Here is a 19,801-nt window from a genome sequence, read left to right on the forward strand (position 1 = left end):
ATAATTTTGTAAATATAAAACAGTGCCTTTTGGGCTTGATCTACAAGTTTCTTCTTGGTATCAAAAAATGTACCATTATATTTAAAAATTACACCCAAATACGAATATGTATCAACAATTTCAAGTAAATCATTCTGCAGTGTAAATTTCAGATTTTCTTTAGGTTTCCTCTTGCTAAATACCATAACTTTGGTTTTCTTAACATTCACCTCAATTTCCAATTTTCACAGTACAACTGGAAAATATCTATGGAATGTTGCAAGCCTTCTTTAGTTTCTGAAAAGATTACTGTATCATCAGCATACAGAATTACGAACAATTCAAAAAATATATGAAGTTCGTTTTCAAATTTTTCCTTTAAAAGTTCTAAAGGAATACCATCTAAATTTCTAAAATATTGTTCCAAATCGTTCAAGAAAATAGAAAATAAAAAAGGAGACAAGTTTTCCCCTTGCCTAACACCAATCAGACATGGAAAAAATTCTGATTGTTCACCATTATATTGAACACAAGATTTAATACCTTGATACATATTAAAGATAACTTTGAAACATTTCCCCTTGATTTCACTAAGATGTTGTTTTTTCCATAATCCAGTTCTTAAAACAGTGTCAAAAGCTTTTCTAAAGTCAATAAATGTACAAAAAAGTTTTTTTCCAAATGAAAAATATAATTCTACAAGTGCATGTAACACAAAAATATTATCTGTTGTTGCATATCCTTTTCTAAAACCAGCTTGATTTTCTGATATATGCGAAATTTCATTCGCAAAAAAATTTAGTCTAGTATTAATAATAGAAGTGAATAATTTTCCCAAACACCTCTTGCTGAGTGATATAAATCAAGTTTATCATGTATATGGTTCTCCTCTTGCTGAGTGATATTAATGACCGTCAATGTCATAATCGAAACGTATTAATTAATACTGTTAGAGGAAAAGTCGAAATTTCTAGTTTAAAAATGTATATATTCAAAATAAAGTCGAAATTTTGAGTTTTGCCATGTTTACAATTATCAAAATTTCGATTTAAAAAAAAAAAGATGTTGGATAGTCAAAATTACAATTATTAAAAGATTAAGATCAGAAATGTAAAAAAAATAATTTTAAATGTCAAAATTTCTAACATGTCATGCATGTCTAATACGAAAAAAAAATCCACTTTAAATATGCATATTCTATTTTTTTGTAATATTTAATTCACCATTATTTCCAAAATAGTTAGTATTAAACATATATGAGTAAAGCATGTAAAGTTCCAATGATCTTTGTTCTATGTTCAAAATCTACTTTCATTTTCAAAACGGCCAATGCTATTCTGAGAGGAATTCAAAACAAAGAACTCTTGATTAACTGTTTGGTGTACCAAGTTTTCTTTTAAAATTTGTATTGTGTTTTAAGCTGTTTTCTTCTCTTCTGACAATACATAATTATACTCTAAATAGTAACAATTTATAAATTGTAAACCTTTTTTTTTTTAATAAACATTAAGTTTCGGCTGACAACCGCAGTTAAAATCCCCTATCTGTGCCCCTCGTTTTATAGTCGTGATCCAGGTCTGGTAAGTCACTTGAAACGAATCGCATTGAGAATTTCTGTTTGAACTTTCATTAAGCCGCGTGGTTTGAAACATAACAGACGATCAAAATCAACAAAAATGCCGGGAACTTTATCAGACATTCCACCTATGGTGCTTGGCGGGAGCATCATAAGTGCTGTATCTTTCATTCTTCATATTATTGGATTTTTAACGACATTTTGGTATAAAGTAGGTGATGCTCATATGGGATTATGGAAATCTTGTGGTCAAGTTCAAGGAGCGGAGATATGCTATGACATTAAAGGTAATTAGAATAATTCCGTCTTCCCAACAATGTGGATAATTATAAGGGCATTGCATTGTGTGTTATTTTTTTCTATTCTGTAAAGTTATTTTTGTAAATTTTATCATTCTTTTCTATATATACAGTAATTTAGCACTCCATTATTCACTTTTCGTTATATTTTAACCCTTTATTCTCCAATTCTTTATTTTTCTTCTCTGTGAACTATTCCTTTAATTAAGTAGTATTTCAAGATTTTCATTTCATTGTTTGTTTTTTGTGACTACAATTTATCATTATGTAGGCTTAACACATTTAGATCTCACAGGCGTGCCTTTTGATAAATATACAAATCTTGTACATATTTAACAAAGTATCATTCGCAGCTATATATCTATAATTCGTCCATGTTATGAGGGGGCAATACCTTTTTGTGTTAACCAGTTTTGGCTCTTTTCAAGGTGTTGTGAAGTGTTATCTGAGATCAATTTAAGCTGTTAACTGTTTTCAACCCTCTTTGTTAACTGTTATCAGGTTTTTTGCATTTTTTGGTAACTGTCTTTTTGCCAAAATCGAGGTGTTGTTAACATGTTAACAGACCCCCTCTTGCACCCCCTCTTTTATTAGAAACTATAAGGTGAGAACACAATTTTCGACAGAGTGTGATTTTATAGAGGTGTGGATTTTTATGAATAAATTTGTTGTACATAGTTGTTGACATTTCGGATCAGATCTATTTATAAATATGGAAATACATGATGTAGTAATATATACGCATGGTAGATTACAAAGTCAGTCATATAAGATAACGACCTATAGCCACAAGTGGGCGGAATTGGGAAACCCCATATGTCATGTATGTCGGTAACATCTTTTTGTTTCAGAAAAATAAAATCGTTTCTCGAATATCAATGGTCATTATTTTTTTTAAACATCACAACCGAAGATAGTAAAAAGAATATACACCTTTATTATATTTTTATACGACCGCAAATTTTGAAAAAATTTTCGTCGTATATTGCTATCACGTTGGCGTCAGCGTCGTCGTCGTCGTCGTCGTCGTCGTCGTCGTCCGGCGTCCGAATACTTTTAGTTTTCGCACTCTAACTTTAGTAAAAGTGAATGGAAATCTATGAAATTTTAACACAAGGTTTATGACCACAAAAGGAAGGTTGGTATTGATTTTGGGAGTTTTGGTCCCAACATTTTAGGAATTAGGGGCCAAAAAGGGCCCAATTAAGCATTTTCTTGGTTTTCGCACTATAACTTTAGTTTAAGTTAATAGAAATCTATGAAATTTTGACACAAGGTTTATGACCACAAAAGAACGGTTGGGATTGATTTTGGGAGTTTTGGTCTCAACAGTTTAGGAATTAGGGGCCAAAAAAGGGCCCAAATAAGCATTATTCTTGGTTTTCGCACAATAACATTAGTTTAAGTAAATAGAAATCAATGAAATTTAAACACAATGTTAATGACTACAAAAGGAAGGTTGGTATTGATTTTGGGAGTTTAGGTCCCAACAGTTTAGGAATTAGGGGCCAAAAAGGGACCCAAATAAGCATTTTTCTTGGTTTTCGCACCATAACGTTAGTATAAGTAAATAGAAATCTATGAAATTTAAACACAAGGTTTATGACCATAAAAGAAAGGTTGGGTTTGATTTTGGGAGTTTTGGTCCCAACATAATAAGGGGCCCAAAGGGTCCAAAATTAAACTTTTGTTTGATTTCATCAAAATTGAATAATTGGGGTTCTTTGATATGCTGAATCTAACTGTCATGACTGTGTATGTAGATTCTTAACTTTTGGTCCCGTTTTCAAATTGGTCTACATTAAGGTCCAAAGGGTCCAAAATTAAACTTAGTTTGATTTTGACAAAAAATGAATCAGTTAGGTTCTTTGATATGCTGAATCTAAAAATGTACTTAGATTCTTGATTATTGGCCCAGTTTTCAAGTTGGTCCAAATCGGGGTCCAAAATTAAACTTTGTTTGATTTCATCAAAAATTGAATAAATGGGGTTCTTTGATATACCAAATCTAACTGTGTATGTAGATTCTTCATTTTTGGTCCTGTTTTCAAATTGGTCTACACTAAAGTCCAAAGGGTCCAAAATTAAACTTAGTCTGATTTTAACAAAAATTGAAATCTTGAAGTTCTTTGATATGCTGAATCCAAAAATGTACTTAGATCATTTATTATGGGCCCAGTTTTCAAGTTGGTCCAAATCAGGATCTAAAATTATTATATTAAGTATTGTGCAATAGCAAGTCTTTTCAATTGCACAGTATTGCGCAATGGCAAGAAATATCAATTGTTTTTTTAATTAGAGTTATCTTTCTTTGTCCAGAATAGTAAGCAAGAAATATCTAATTGCAAAATATTGTGCAATAGCAAGATTTTTTTTTAATTGGAGTTATCTTTCTTTGTCCAGAATCAACTTAAATCTTTGTTATATACAATATACAATGTATATTCACTTTTTACTACCAACTGATAAATTAAAATAATCTTTACCATTCAGTGATAACAAGCAGTTTTTTTACATCTTAATATTTTATGATGTATTTAAATGAGTAGTTATTGTTGCAAACTCCATTAGAAATTTTAATTGAGATTAGTTTTGGAATAAGGGAAAGGGGGATGTGATTAAAAAAATTGGGTTCAATTTTTCTCATTTGAAATTTCATAAATAAAAAAGAAAATTTCTTCAAACATTTTTTTGAGAGGATTAATATTCAACAGCATAGTGAATTGCTCTAAGAGAAACAAAAATTTTAAGTTCATTAGAACACATTCATTCTGTGTCAGAAACCTATGCTGTGTCAACTATTTAATCACAATCCAAATTTAGAGCTGAATCCAGCTTGAATGTTGTGTCCATATTTGCCCTAACCGTTCAGGGTTCAACCTCTGCGGTCGTATAAAGCTACGCCCTGCGGAGCATCTGGTTATAATACGATACAATCAGTTCTAGAATAACTCAGTTTATACACTGTTAAAATTATAAATCGCCCATTTACGTGCATATGAACTTAGTTATGATATCAGATTCAAATTTTTGTGGATTTTTCAGTATATGGCTATGGATAGAAAAGTACAAATTGTTAGAAAACGAAGAAATATTGACGCCAACGTTAAAAACGTTTAAATAATGTAATACAAATAAATAGAAAATACGAAATAGGATTAGAAAAACATTGATTAACGAAATTTTTATCTGCTAACCGAGTCTCCATGTTTATGTAACAGCCACTATGTTCCGTCAGTTAGGGACGACATCAAAAGATTGATGTAGGATAAGAAACTTAAATCAAATAGTTTGGGGGTGGGGGTGGGGTCAACATTGCTACAAGTTTTGTTAATCTAAAATCGATTTTACATATATCCCTATTGGTCAATAAATTTTTCCCAAATTAAGTTAAGAAAGGGGGGGGGGGGGGGGGGGGGGGGTCAGTGAAAAAACTATATGAATTAAGTTTTTTATCCTTCATTGAACTTTTGATGTCGTCTTTTACTTTGTTCCTGCAGAGCTTTTCAACTAGTTATTCCGTTCTGATGGAACTTTCCAACTAGTTGTTTTATTCCGATTTCAGTCGAAAAGTTCCGGAAAAAAATAGCCATAGAAAAGTCCCGAAACAATGTAGCTAGTTGAATAGTTCTGGTGGAACAGAACAACTTGTTACATCGTTCCGAATATACCATATTTCGTCCGTTTAGTAGAAAGAGGGGGAAGAATGGGTATCAGTATATATAAGAGCAAATCATTAATTTACAAGAATACCCAACGCACTGAAAGAGGTTTTTTTGGGGACAAATATGAAAAAAGGGGCATGTAACTTTATTTTTGGGGAAATGTATTTAAATTTTGATGTACTGAGGGCGGAAGAACAAACTCCCCCAGAAAAATTTAAGTCGTATTTCATACCTCACATAAAACGAAATAATTTGCGTTATTATGCAAATTTGGTATTCCAGGTACTCTCAAGAGAGGGAAGAATATCCCCCTCCTCATGTGGGTTTATGCATCAATTCTCCAAATGGAACTTTGTGACAGGTTGATAAGTCCCGTTGGAACTTTTGGGCTAGTTTGTTAGTTCCCGTTTTGACTTATTTGCCAAAGAGGAACTTTGTGGCTAGTTGATAAGTTCCTTTTAACTTTTGTAATCAGTATCTTGGTTTCCCTTTAAAGGTTCAAATATAATATGTTGCGCTTTTACTTTGCAACAAATTCTACAAATGGAACTTTTTTGCCTGGTTAATAATGTCCGTTGGCATTTTTGGGCAAGCTTGCTAGTTCCGGTTTTGACTAACTTGGCAAAAAGGAACTTTCTAACTAGTTGATATGTTCCGTTGGAAGTTTTCAATTAGTCACTTTGTTTCGGTGGATCTTTTAAACCAGGGGAACTTTTCTACGTTAGTTCTTTCCGCCCGGAACTTTCCTACGTCTGAACAAAAGATCATTTCCGTTATCGTGTAGATGTACAATTACTAAACACAGTTTCATAGGGAAAAAAGGGGGCATCAGTCAACAATAAAATTAATGCAAGTTGCCTCAGTTTTTAATTTTTTTTCAGGAACAAAAATAAATTCTATCAGAATCACAAAATGATGGTATTTTTTCTGAAAAAAACTAAATGCATTAAAATTTCATATACTATGTTTTGAAAACATTTAAAAGATTCATAAAATATCCTGGAATTGTACCAAACTTGGACAGAAACTTGTTCATGATCATATAAGATAGTATCCAGAAGTAAATTTTGTAAAAATGAAATTACGTTTTTTCCGTATTTTACTTATAAATGGACTTAGTTTTTTCTGCCAGGAAACATTAAATTCACTCTGTGGTTAAAGTTTTTAAAATTTTAATAACTTTCTTAAACTATCCTTGATTTATACCAAACTTGGACAGAAGCTTGTTTGTGATCATAAATAGTATATCCAGTAGTAAATTTAAAAAAAAATATCTTTTTTTCCCGTATTTTTCTTATAAACATGATAAATGGACTTCAAGTTTTTCTTCCAGTTAACTTTTTTTTTAACCATAACATACAGTCTGCAGTTAAAAATAAAAAAAAAAAGATATAAAGTTCATAAACTATCCTGAATTTTTACCAAACTTGGACAGAAGCTTCTTACAATCAAAAGATAGAAGCAAGAGGAATATTTTTATTGATTTTTTTCCTCATTTATGTTGAGTCAGCGATTGACAGCAAAAGTAGGCGAGACACTGGGTTCCACGGAACCTTGACGAACTATTTAAGTTAAATGATTGGTCCTTAAACATTAAACACAGCAATGCCAAATTGTTTATGATCAACCTAACAATAAACCTTCACTGAGTTCGAGTCTTAAGGTAGCTCAAATCCTTATATACAATTCGTTTGGCGCTATACTATCATACTTATTCGGTCATAGTGAGACATTTGAAATACAGATATACCTGAATAGATATTAAAACGCGTGGAACTATTAAAACAAAAAGGACTTTCATACAATAATCGATTCCATTTAAACTTCGTACTGAATTCATTTCCAACGTACTTGTGTACACAGTGTTTTATGCTTTTTCTCAGTCTCCTTGAGCATGTTAAGCTAAAGCACTGCAGTAATATATTTCAAAATCGTTGCAAATATATTGTAAATATTCAATAGCCCAGCTCTTGGAGCACACCCTACTACCAGTTATTATAACTTACAAAAAGATGCACGCGAAATAGAGGTACAATTGGGCAAGTGTAAAAGTTTTTAAATTTCGCGTGCAGTACTTCGACTGAGCATGCGTGAAAACGTATAAGACACGGATCGATAACAGTCTCCGAATTTGGATATTTTCTCAAAAAGTGTCGTTTTCTGTAAAAATAGAATTGTGTCGAAAACAAATTTAGGAGGTAAACAAGAGTGTGTCCAGTACACGGATACCCAATCTGCACTATCATTTTTCTATGTTCAGTGAACCGTGAAAATGGGTTAAAATCTCTTATTTGGCTTTAAAATTAGAAAGATCATATCATAAAGCACATGTGTACTAAGTTTCAAGGTGATTGGAATTCAACTTCATCAAAAACTACCTCGTCCAAAAACTTTAACATGAAGTGGGACAGACGGACGAACGGACGGTACGACGGACGGACGAACGGACAAACGAACTGACGCACAGACACAAAAAAACATAATGCTCATAAATGGGGCATAAAACACTACATTTACATGTCATATTACAAACATTTCGAACTAAATATGGTTTCAGAGGAGTTGCGGCTAAATGAAATCAGCCCTTTCCTTTAGTACATGTAGTACAAGTACACACCCGTGATATCGCTGGTCCGTAACTGAATTAAAGTATACAACTATGCCTAAGCCTTATTTTAGTAATTGGTATTGTCATCTGATAAAGTCATGTCGATTATAAGATACACAGTTTTTTCTGCTTTCAAATCTTTCTGTTTGAACCCGTCGACCTGGAACTTGTCAATTATTGGTAATATTAATTAGGCACTGGCTACGGTTACATGGAAATGTAACAATAATAAAAATATTATTGTTACATTGGAGACTAAATGCCGGAATGCATGGTTGGGTAAGGACCTGTTTAATTACGAATGTAACAATAATTATTGAGGCTACGGTTACATTGTGTTATTGTTACATGAAAAAAAGCAATGTACGATGGGACTAGTAATATGTACTAAATAATAAAAGTTGAGGACATTTATTACATACATTTATAACATACAATTTATTTACTGTAATTTTTTATTTACAATGACAATTTCTACAAATCCAGTAAGTTGTTTTTAAAGTCCGACACATTTTTGATGAACGAAATTACGTCCTCCACGGATACGTGTACATACAGAATTTCTTAGTATTTAAGTTACAGTTAGCAAACTTTGCTTTTGATTATCAATTTGCGTCAAGTTATAAAGCTGTATGAAATGTATGTCTTGATATTGTTTCAGTTTCGTTTAAAACGCATCCCAAGTTTAATTTTTTTCACCATAAACAAAATTGGTCCAAAGTATAATGACATTAATAAGAGTAGGTGTGCAGTTAAATACTTTAAAAAAGTGAAACCATTGAACTATATTTTTCGCCTTTGACAGTCACACTCCTAATCTTGAGTAGTATCTTTAAGAACATCAAAACCATTAATACGTAGTAAAAATATTTAAGTTGTACACCATTTGTTGAATAATAATATTATATTATTTATCAATATTAAATTACAAGTATTGTTTAGTACATATGAAAGAATGAATCAATACAACTATAGAAGATTTAAGTTTAATCAATCTAGCGTACATTGCTGTTTTTCATGTAACAATAACGTAATGTAACCGTAGCCTCAGTAATTATTGTTACATTTGTAATTAATCGGTTCCTCACCCAACTTTGCATTCCGGCAATTAGTCTCCAATGTAACAATAATATTTTTATTATTGTTACATTTCCATGTAACCGTAGCCAGTGCCTATTAATTATTTGGAAAACAAAAGGTCCTGGCTATCCAGGAATGGAGTATGTTTTAATCAACATCAATGTCCCATATAAGTTATCTTAGAAAGTCTTGCTGATTGCTGAATAAAACTACAATAGGGAAAAATTTGACAAAGATTTGAATTTAGTAGTGTCGACCCTTTGATTATGACCCGTGTATATAGCAAAATCCTAAATACACCGTTTGATGGTGCGCCTGTCAATTGCGGAACGTACAGATAAGGTAATAGGTAACAGGTGAGTATATTATTGGTATCGATATCGGATTCGACCCGGAACTTGTTAATTATTGGCAATATTAATTATGTGCATTCAGGAGTCTACTTCGTCAAAATTATCTCCCCATTACGCCAGTTCATTTTCACAATCGTAAAAATGGAAGCCATTGTAGCGATGACGCGCTACCAATTTTGCTCTTGGAAACCGATAAATTTATCCACATTGCACCAATACGATCCTTATAAGTCAGTTATATTTTAAAAGACAAATGCATCAACTAGCTAATGAGCATCAGTTAATGATATTGTCTGCATTGATTCAACTTAAAACTATTGTCTGATCGGTTGTTAGGTGGAATTTTCGAAAAATCATAAACATTTAAAAAAAATCTAATTAAATATTTCGTGGAAGGGCAGACTAGATTTTTTTAGTGGTTGAAGACTATAAACCCTAGTTATCACACACAAAAAATTAGAATTTTTCGAAGATATGCATTTTCATCATCCAACTTGTAAGACTGTCGTCAAGTACTTTCAGTAAAAAAATAGCTATTCGAACACACCTTCCCTGTTTTTGTGACTCATTAGATAGGTATTTCACTTGACCCATATATTTCATCTTTTAGTACTGTTATTTTTTTGTGTTATAAAGTCAACCTGTAGCTTTAATATATAAAAATGATAGAATCTGAAGCGAGACGATGTATGAAATATTCTTACTTTGAACGATATCAAGACAAAATACTCAACTCAAACACGCCCTAACATAAAAAGGTGCACTCGATTTTCTCTTTTCGATACAATTGTTACCTATTTTTTGGAATTTTTTCTTCAGTCACATAATGGAAGGGCAGACACGAAAATTACTGAACTAATAGATTGATATCTTTTCCGTCCGTGGTAATTTTTTCAAAAAAATCGGAGGTTATGCATTTTTGTCATCCAACTTGAAAGATACCCATGTCGTCGACTTGATATCTAATTGTTCTGCTTAACTATGTACTAGATAAATTGAAAACTTATGCAAATGGTGTTTTTAAAATAAAAAACCTCGTAATTGAGAAGAAAATTGCAGTTTTGTTTGTTCCTATTAACTTTTTAAAAATTTGTCACTATAGTAAACAATACAGTAAACATTTATCGCCTTCTATAATAGAGAGCTTCGATTCTTTTGTTCTATTTCAACCTGGTTTCCGACTGTGTGGAAAACAAAAGGGTCTGGAGTACGTGGTGTAATTTTTAATCTACACCATTGTCCTATATTAGCTATATATAGAGTTGAATTCTTAGATTTGTCGTTTTTACCCAATGACGGCTGACAAATTGGACCTCGTAATTTTAGTATTATATATAGAAAGGTGCGAAAGATAGTCTGTTACCTTATGTTTCTGCGTTCCTGATTGCTCATATACACGTATTTGCTCAATTGTAGTTTTATATCGTGTATTGTAAAGCAGATTTCGATCTTTGTTACCATGCACTGACACTTGTATTTTCGTATCGTCAACCGATAATACGATATTAAGATAAAGCATGGTTATGTTCATCTTTTTTTGTGTATATCGATCTTTGTATGTTTGAGAAAAGATAATTAGAGGGATCATAATACATGTAATACATAATTACAGATGCACCAGTACATTACAACCAACTGATAGCCGCACAAGTTCTGGAATGTCTTGCTCTGGTAGCCTTTGTCGCAGCTGTGGTATGTGCGTTCCTGAAGATGTTTGTGCTCAAGGAGCAAGGAATGCTGTTTGTTGTTACAGGCTTGCTTAACTGGCTTGCAGGTAAATATCAATAACTCAACTATTGAAAAAGTTTAACACATATGATGAACGACAACAGATATCTTCGAATGTTTATCACTCAACACGATTTTTTTTAACTATTTCAAAAGATGAATATAAACCTGATCATGATCAACACTTTTCATTTCTTGACAAATTTTTTAAGAAAACAATTAATAGTATTGATGAGTTTGCTTCTCTGTATCATAATAAAAAGCTTTTTAAAAGACTGTTACAACGGGAATACTAAATCGGATTTGATTCTCTAGATTTTAGAAAAATAGAGAAAATGGTAGAAAGATACTTATAGCAGGGTCCCTACCACACGATGAAAACTTAACAATGTAATATAATATGAGGTGATCCGTAAGAGTTTATAAACATGTCTGTTTATATAAATACATGGATAAAAGAGGTATGGAATGAATCCGGGCCTGTTCGCGCCCAATCACGTTCGCACCCTTCCACATTCGCCCCCATTCACTTTCGCACCCACATGTTCGCACCCAAATTTTGCGGAAAAGTTCGTTCGCACCCCACACGTTCGCACCTAATTTTACCGATTTTTTGGAGGTGTATTGGTATAAATATATATGCCATTGTTTCTAAATAATTCGAGATTCTGACAAGTTTTTTTGTGTCATGACAAGTTTATAAAAAAAAGTCCTTGTTTTAAGTCGGATTATGTTATTCTGGCAACAACTATTTCATTTGTGTGTTGAATAATTCTTTATCGTGTTTTGGTTAGTGTATTGAAATAATTTGTTTTTCACTGTTTCTAGTCATTTAAGTGCGAATCTGACAACATGTTGAACAACTGGTATGCATGGTAAGTGTATTGCTATAATTAATATTTATTTTATTAGTATTTACATCAAAGCAATTTAAAACAACAATCATGATTTATAAACAACAGTAAACAATAACACCAAATTAGGCTGTTTATAAATACCAATTAGCAATAATCATACATAATCAACATTTAATAGTAAATCATCAGATTGATAAAAAAAAATCTATCCAATAAATTCTCAAATTTTATTCAAATAGAATACAATTATTTGTTATATTCATATGAATATTTTCTAACAATTTAACTTAAATTTTATTAAAAATTGGGCGCGAACATGTAGGGTGCGAACGGACGTGGGGGGCGAAAATGCGAGGTGCGAACGTGTAGGGTGCGAAACTATATTGGGCGCGAACGGACCTGATACCGTATGGAATAGAAAAATAATTAAAGAGCTTAGATCTAAGAAATGTAAATAATATGCAGTTCAAGCATGTCAAGTATTGCAACATTTAATATTGTAACTTCTGTTTGTTACGGTTTTAACTTACAAAGTTTATGTGGTGGAAAAGAAACGGTATCCACATGTATGATATGTTCATTTCTTATGAGACCAACTGATCTACTTTTAAGGTTTCATTTATCAAATTTTTAATTATTGACATGTATGTTTGCCCCAGCCTTAGCGGATGAAGCATCATCAAGTTTAACCCTTGATCGACTGTACGTCTGTTGGTAAGTCCGGAAATTCTTTCCCATTTAGTTTGCCTTAACCAAACGCTATTCAATATATATGCATAAGTTTTTTTGCCAGAAAACACAGATCAAGTTTGAACTTTTGGTGACGTCACTTCTACTGCTCTTTAGTTGCGTTATTTTTTATTTGTAATATTTATCAGTGGCGGATTCAGAGGGGGCGTAGAGGGCGTACGCCCCCTCCCCTTCCCCTTTTGCTCGGACTTTTTTTTCGTAAACTTCGTGAACTTTGACATTTCCTGTGTATTTAATTTTCATGCGACAATTATTTCTTTATTTATAAAGATAATTTTCGCTGGTATTTACTGATTATGTCAAAGTCATGTGATTCGCTATGATGGAGTTGACCAGTGCATCAAAAAAACGTCACTTAGTCATTTTGAAATTCAAATTACAGTATAACATTGATCAGGTTTAGGCCTGATGACAACCATGATACCTTCAAAGCGAATTAGGATTGAGAAAGAACGTAGTGACTTTTATTTACCAATTTCAACCAAACAGAAACCCTCTCATTAAAAAAAATCCACATAAACCTACGTAAATATGTTTAACCCCAAACGCCCCAGCCTATTTTGAAATAACTTGATAGGTGAATAATGATTTCTAGTCAGTATGACCTCTAGATAGATTTAAAGTCCAAGGTACGAACCATTTGAATTGAGGAGGCAGTCTAAGGTATTTCAGAGAAAAAAATACGACTCTGATGTTTGAATTAAATAAAAATTCTGGCTGTATCTGGATTGAAAACAATAATGTTGTCCACTTTTTTGCTATAAGAAACGAAAATTTCCAACAGAATTATTTAGCATTAAATGAACATGATGAATAAAAAACGGGCATATTTTTTTTTAAGCCGGGGTTTGCATGTCTGACGCGGTGGAATGTCTGTTTCGTCGAACTGATATATTGAATACTTTTTTTCAAGACCAGACTGCAACCTGACTGCTGAGTGTGGCCTTTATGTCTCCATTTGTCGATCGTCATTCATATATTCATACATTTCATCGAATATTATAGCCCGACGTATTTCTTGTTTACAACAAGACAACTGTGAGGTTATGCTAACTTAACATACATGTAAAACAAACCAGAATTTTCCATGTCTATTTTTTACTGACAAGTCCGACATCAAATATATCAGTACATATAGTTTTGGATCCATACTATCATTTTATGATAGAATATCATTGATAGGGAGAAAACAGCATAAAAATGTCCTACCTTACACTCTACAGCAACTATAGAATATACATGCCCCACGCCAGGAACCGTTTAAAATGTGCATTTTACACTTAATTTATGTTTTTACGTCCTAAAAAGGTCCAAAAAAAATTTGCCTCGCTCCGCTCAGCGACCTTTAAAAACTTCGCCCCCCTTTCCTATTTCCTGGATCCGTCCCTGTTTATTGACCAATTTATTATTTTGTATACTAACATTATAGTTGCTCTTGTTGCACACACTGTGTGACTGAATTTATTTAAAACTTGTCTTGTCTTGTCTTGTCTTGTCTTGTCTAGTTATGCCCCTTTACAATTGGAAAAAATGCTGATTTTTTTTTCATTTCCTTTTTCTTACTTTATTTTGCCTCATCTAAATGTTATGAAACTTTTACTAAATGTTTATGAAAAAAACTGAGTTCAGGTAAAAATTTGGATAACATCACTTTTACCTTCTTGAGTTATATCCCGATTATCGAGTCTTATGCAATCGAAGATATCATCTATGTCCCATGGACATATCCGCCATTTATTATATATATATATACATGTATTGTTTGTTGTTCGAGATACTTTTACATTCACCATGACTGTTTAACATAATTTCATTTCAGGAGGACTTGCCTTGGTTGGTGTAATTGTCTTCGCAACAATGTCATTCAATGGATATAAGTTGGATAACTCGAAATATCACTACTCATTTGGACTGTGTATTGTTGGTGGGATCGGAGGGGTGTTCTCTGGACTTGTATTCTTCCTATCATGGCGATGGGTGAGAAATTAACGACAACAGCCGCCATTGTACTATTTCTAGCATGGAGATGGATGTGAAGCTGAAGAATGCAGCTGGATAAACGAATTATCTGTATAAACGTTCTTTCTGTGAAATCCTCGAGAGAAACTTTAATTTGAAAACTTTCGTATATTGATTTTTTACAAGCAGTGAAAGAAACTGCTTAACCTTAAATCTTTTTTTATTTTTTTTACAAAAAATACAAGAGCTTTTTGATTGTGTTATTAAATTTTAAATTTCGGGTGAATATGCTTTACCCTGTGATAGTTTTTATGCCCCACCTACGATAGTAGAGGGGCATTATGTTTTCTGGTCTGTGCGTCCGTTCGTCTGTCCGTCTGTCCCGCTCCAGGTTAAAGTTTTTGGTCAAGGTAGTTTTTGATGAAGTTGAAGTCCAATCGACTTCAAACTTTGTACACATGTTCCCTATGATATGATCTTTCTAATTTTAATGCCAAATTAGAGTTTTTACCCCAATTTCACGGTCCACTGAACATGGAAAATGATAGTGCGAGTGGGGCATTCGTGTACTGAGGACACATTCTTGTTTTTTCTGATTTGTCACTCATCAACATCGTGTTTTGCATCCTAAAAGCAGTGTTGAGATAAATGAGCAGTTACTGTACATGTTGTAGCTCACATTTGTTTTCTTTTTTTTTTATTGTGTTTGGATTAAGACATATAAGGTCATAACAATTTTGTTTGTTAAGTTCAATGTGGAAGAACCGCATACAAATATTAGTGTTTTTGTACATAATGAAAACAATCGTTGACTTTTGAGTAATAAAATAATTGCGTATGATACTACATTTGTACCCTTCAAATCTGCAGGTATGGTATATATTCTAAAATATCACGTGTAAATACTATTTAGCAATGTTAAGTTACATTTGATAAATAAGGTTTTTTTTTTAAAGTTTAATTGAACTTTGAACTTATAAAAATCAATGCAAGATTGAAAACCTTTTTCATTGTATGCTAAGCGTTGTTAATTTTGATAAAGATATGTCCTATTTTTTATACGACCGCAAAAATTGAAAAATTTTTGGTCGTATATTGGTATGATGTTGGCGTCGTCGTCGTCGTTGTCGTCGTCGTCGTCGTTGTCGTCCGAATACTTTTAGTTTTTGCCCTCTAACTTTAGTAAATGTGAATAGAAATATATGAAATTTTAACACAAGGTTTATTACCACAAAAGGAAGGTTGGGAATTAGGGGCCAAAAAAGGGCCCAAATAAGCATTATTCTTGGTTTTCGCACAATAACTTTAGTATAAGTCAATAGAAATCGATGAAATTTAAACACAAGGTTTATGACCACAAAAGGAAGGTTGGGATTGATTTTGGGAGTTAAGGTCCGAACAGTTTAGGAATTATGGGGCCAAAAGGGGCCCAAATAAGCATTATTATTGGTTTTCGCACCATAACTTTAGTATAAGTAAATATAAATCAATGAAATTTAAACACAAGGTTTATGACCATTAATAGGAAGGTTGGGATTCATTTTCGAAGTTTTGGTCCCAACAGTTTAGGAATAAGGGGCCCAAAGGGTCCAAAACTAAACTGTGTTTGATTTCATCAAAAATTGAATAATTGGGGTTCCTTGATATGCCGAATCTAACTGTGTATGTAGATTCTTAATTTTTGGTCCCGTTTTAAAATTGGTCCACATTAAGGTCCAAAGGGTCCAAAATTAAACTAAGTTTGATTTTAACAAAAAATGAATTCTTGGGCTTTTTTGATATGCTGAATCTAAACATGTACTTAGATTTTTGACCCAGTTTTCAAGTTTGTTCAAATCAGGATCCAAAATTATTATATTAAGTATTGTGCAATAGCAAGAAATTTTCAATTGCACAGTATTCAGCAATAGCAAGAAATCTTTAATTGCACAGTATTGTGCAATAGCAAGAAATTTTCAATTGCACAGTATTGTGCAATAGCAATATCTTCAATTGCACAGTATTGTGCAATAGCAAATATTTTCAATTGCACAGTATTGCCAAATAGCAAGAAATATCTAATTGCACAATATTGTGCAATAGCAAGAAATTTTCAATTGGAGTTATCTTTCTTTGTTCAGAATAGTAGTTGAATCAACTTAAATCATTGTTTTATACAATATACAATGTATATTCACTTTTACTACCAACCAATCTTTACCATTCAGTGATAACAAGCACTTTATTTTACATTTTAATATTTTATGATGTATTTAAGAGTAATTATTGTTGCAAACTCCATTAGAAATTTGAATTGATATCAGTTTTGGAAAAAGGGAAAGGGGGATGTGAAAAAAAATGGGGGGCGGGGGGTTTAAATTTTTCTCATTTCAGATTTCATAAATAAAAAGAAAATTTCTTCAAACATTTTTTGAGAGGATTAATATTCAACAGCATAGTGAATTGCTCAAAGGCAAAAAAAAAAATTTAAGTTCATTAGACCACATTCATTCTGTGTCAGAAACCTATGCTGTGTCAACTATTTAATTTTATATTTAAATAAGTTTGAAGAAGAAATCTTTAATTGATTTGTAAAATCTTGACATTTGTTTTGTGTAAAAAACCCATATAATGTCAAAAATTTGATCACAATCCAAATTCAGAGCTGTATCACGCTTGAATGTTTTGTCCATACTTGCCCCAACTGTTCAGGTTTCGACCTCTGCGGTCGTATAAAGCTGCGCCCTGCGGAGCACCTGGTTAAAATTAATTTGAACATTGAACTAATAAAAATCAATGCAAGATTTGAAATGCATTTTCATTGTATATTTTTATGGATAAGTGCTGTTATATGAAATAATATGAACTGTGACTACACATGTGAGATCATTGTCAGATTTCTTTAAATGACAGGTTCCGTACTGAAAAAAAAAGCATCATTACAGATATTTGTTTTATAAATCTGCCTTCAGCTTCACTGATAGTTGATATGATAAGTTAGGTTACATTTAACATTTACTGTAAATATCCAAATTGGTAATACCATATCATTGCATGATTGGCGTGATTATACCGTAAAACTGCAGGTTAGTCATAATGGTGCCATATCATTTTTGTTAGGCATTAAAACGCCACATCATTCATTGTATACCATACATTTTTATAATGCCATCAACATTGTGATGTTATTAATTAGAATTAAGACGTCTTTTGTAGTGTAAAACATATCTTGATATGTACTCATTTATTTTAAATGTCCATTAAACAAATTTCGTAATATTTCTAGATTTTTTTTAATTCACTATACATTATTTGTGACGATGTTTGAAAATTACCAAGCCTCTAGTTGCCTTTTATCAACACAACAGGAAAAACCTTGACAACAGCCCTTTGCGGACGTTCAGATCTCCTAAATTTATTTAGAAGAAACTTACCAATGGAACAAACCATCAACAGGCCTTCGCATGAGCTCAAACAGGAACGAGACCGGGTGCGTCAAACGATAAGGGTAGGATTGCTCTCAATCTTTACAATGGTTAAAATTCATTTGATATTCATAAAAACATTATGTTTATTGATGGTCATTTGAAATGTCATGAAGTTATTGGCCTCAGATTGAAACAAAAAGCCCTTGTAGACGGAGTTCACTGATTGGACTAGCAAACTCCTTATAACTTTATATTAGATTCTTGTCACTTCGGCGCCTGGTTAAATCAGCACCTGGTTAAATTGACATTTAGACAAATCGGCACCAAGGTAGTTATTTCGGCACCTTTGATTAACATTTATTTATGTCTTTAAAGTCAATCATCATCTCTAAAAAGAAATAAAACAACTCGTTATAAATGTCATGCGCGTCAAAAGCGCTATTCTGGATTTACGCTCAAAACCTAGTATCCAAAGGTGGTACCTAACATACAGGGAGATAACTCTGTAAATTCAGCTAAACGTTTTAATAACATTGTGTTGTTAAAGGAATATTAAGCTTCTCAATGATCAAAATTGGTGTTTGTCAAACTGCTATATAACCAGTGTAATTTTTTTGACAAAACGGTTGGTTCAAAATTTTTGAAATTATTTATATTTTTGTTAAAGGGTCAAAGTAAATAACTTTGGTAGATTGTTGGATATCATATCAAACCGGTCTCATTATTTTTAATATTGAATGATACTTGTATATCGACAATCATTTGTACTAACTTTTACATGTTGATATTCTGGTCTTTTTTCAAAGTTCTTTTTTATCTCGGTCTTGAATGATTGTGTGGTTCTATATTATAACATGAACATCTGGAATAATTTCAGTTAAATGGTTGTATGACTATCATGTTGAAGGGAGTATTTATTTTTAATACGGATATCTAAAGCAACTGGCGAATAATTAAAACAAGGATGCACAAGCGGAAATGTCTAGACTTCTTTACAACAATTGATATTATGTTGATAGTCCTAAATATAATGATTCGCTGTGAGCCAATGCCGTACTTTGACATATAATGGTTTATATTTACAAATTATGACTTGGATGGAGAGTTGTCACATTGGCACTCATATCACATCTGATTGTATCTCTTTACTACAACTACAGTATCAAATACACTTTACATGATCTAATAAATGAGGCCAAGGTCAGATAAACCAAATTTGAAATACATTTACACCCTACTATCATTCCTTGCACAAAATATGCTTGAAATATTGTTGACCTTTTGCATATTTAAAAAACAAACTTAACCACGAAAACTTAACATTGATCAATGAAACAAGAAAAACGAGGCCAAGGTCAGATTAACCCTGCAAGACCGACATATTCACCTTACAATCATTCCATACCCCAAATATAGTTAACCTATATGTATATATATATAGCTATTGCTTATAGTATTTTTAAAACAACAAAACGCAAACACTTTAAACATTTCAACCATGAGAATGATGTCAAAGTCAGATGAAAATGTACACCTGACA

At 32.3% G+C, this 19,801-nt stretch overlaps 1 protein-coding gene across 1 annotated transcript; it reads left to right on the top strand.

Annotated features, from left to right (window-relative positions):
- The first annotated feature begins 1,533 nt into the window (after positions 1-1,533).
- LOC139499505 (uncharacterized) lies at positions 1,534-18,112 on the top strand. Its single transcript, XM_071288213.1, has 3 exons — positions 1,534-1,842; positions 11,173-11,334; positions 14,715-18,112. Exons 1-3 carry the CDS (start codon positions 1,656-1,658, stop codon positions 14,882-14,884), a joined length of 519 nt encoding a protein of 172 aa, XP_071144314.1. The 5' UTR covers positions 1,534-1,655; the 3' UTR covers positions 14,885-18,112.
- Positions 18,113-19,801: the final 1,689 nt, after the last annotated feature.

The sequence above is a fragment of the Mytilus edulis genome, chromosome 12 (assembly GCF_963676685.1).
Source record: "Mytilus edulis chromosome 12, xbMytEdul2.2, whole genome shotgun sequence".
Classification (NCBI taxonomy): Eukaryota; Metazoa; Mollusca; class Bivalvia; order Mytilida; family Mytilidae; genus Mytilus; species Mytilus edulis.

Coding starts and splice junctions, on each gene's coding strand:
- LOC139499505 (XM_071288213.1), top strand. CDS start 1,656: ATGCCGGGAACTTTATCAGACATTCCACCTATGGTGCTTGGCGGGAGC. Junction 1,843..11,172: donor GATATGCTATGACATTAAAG/GTAATTAGAATA, acceptor ACATAATTACAG/ATGCACCAGTACATTACAAC. Junction 11,335..14,714: donor CTTGCTTAACTGGCTTGCAG/GTAAATATCAAT, acceptor ATTTCATTTCAG/GAGGACTTGCCTTGGTTGGT.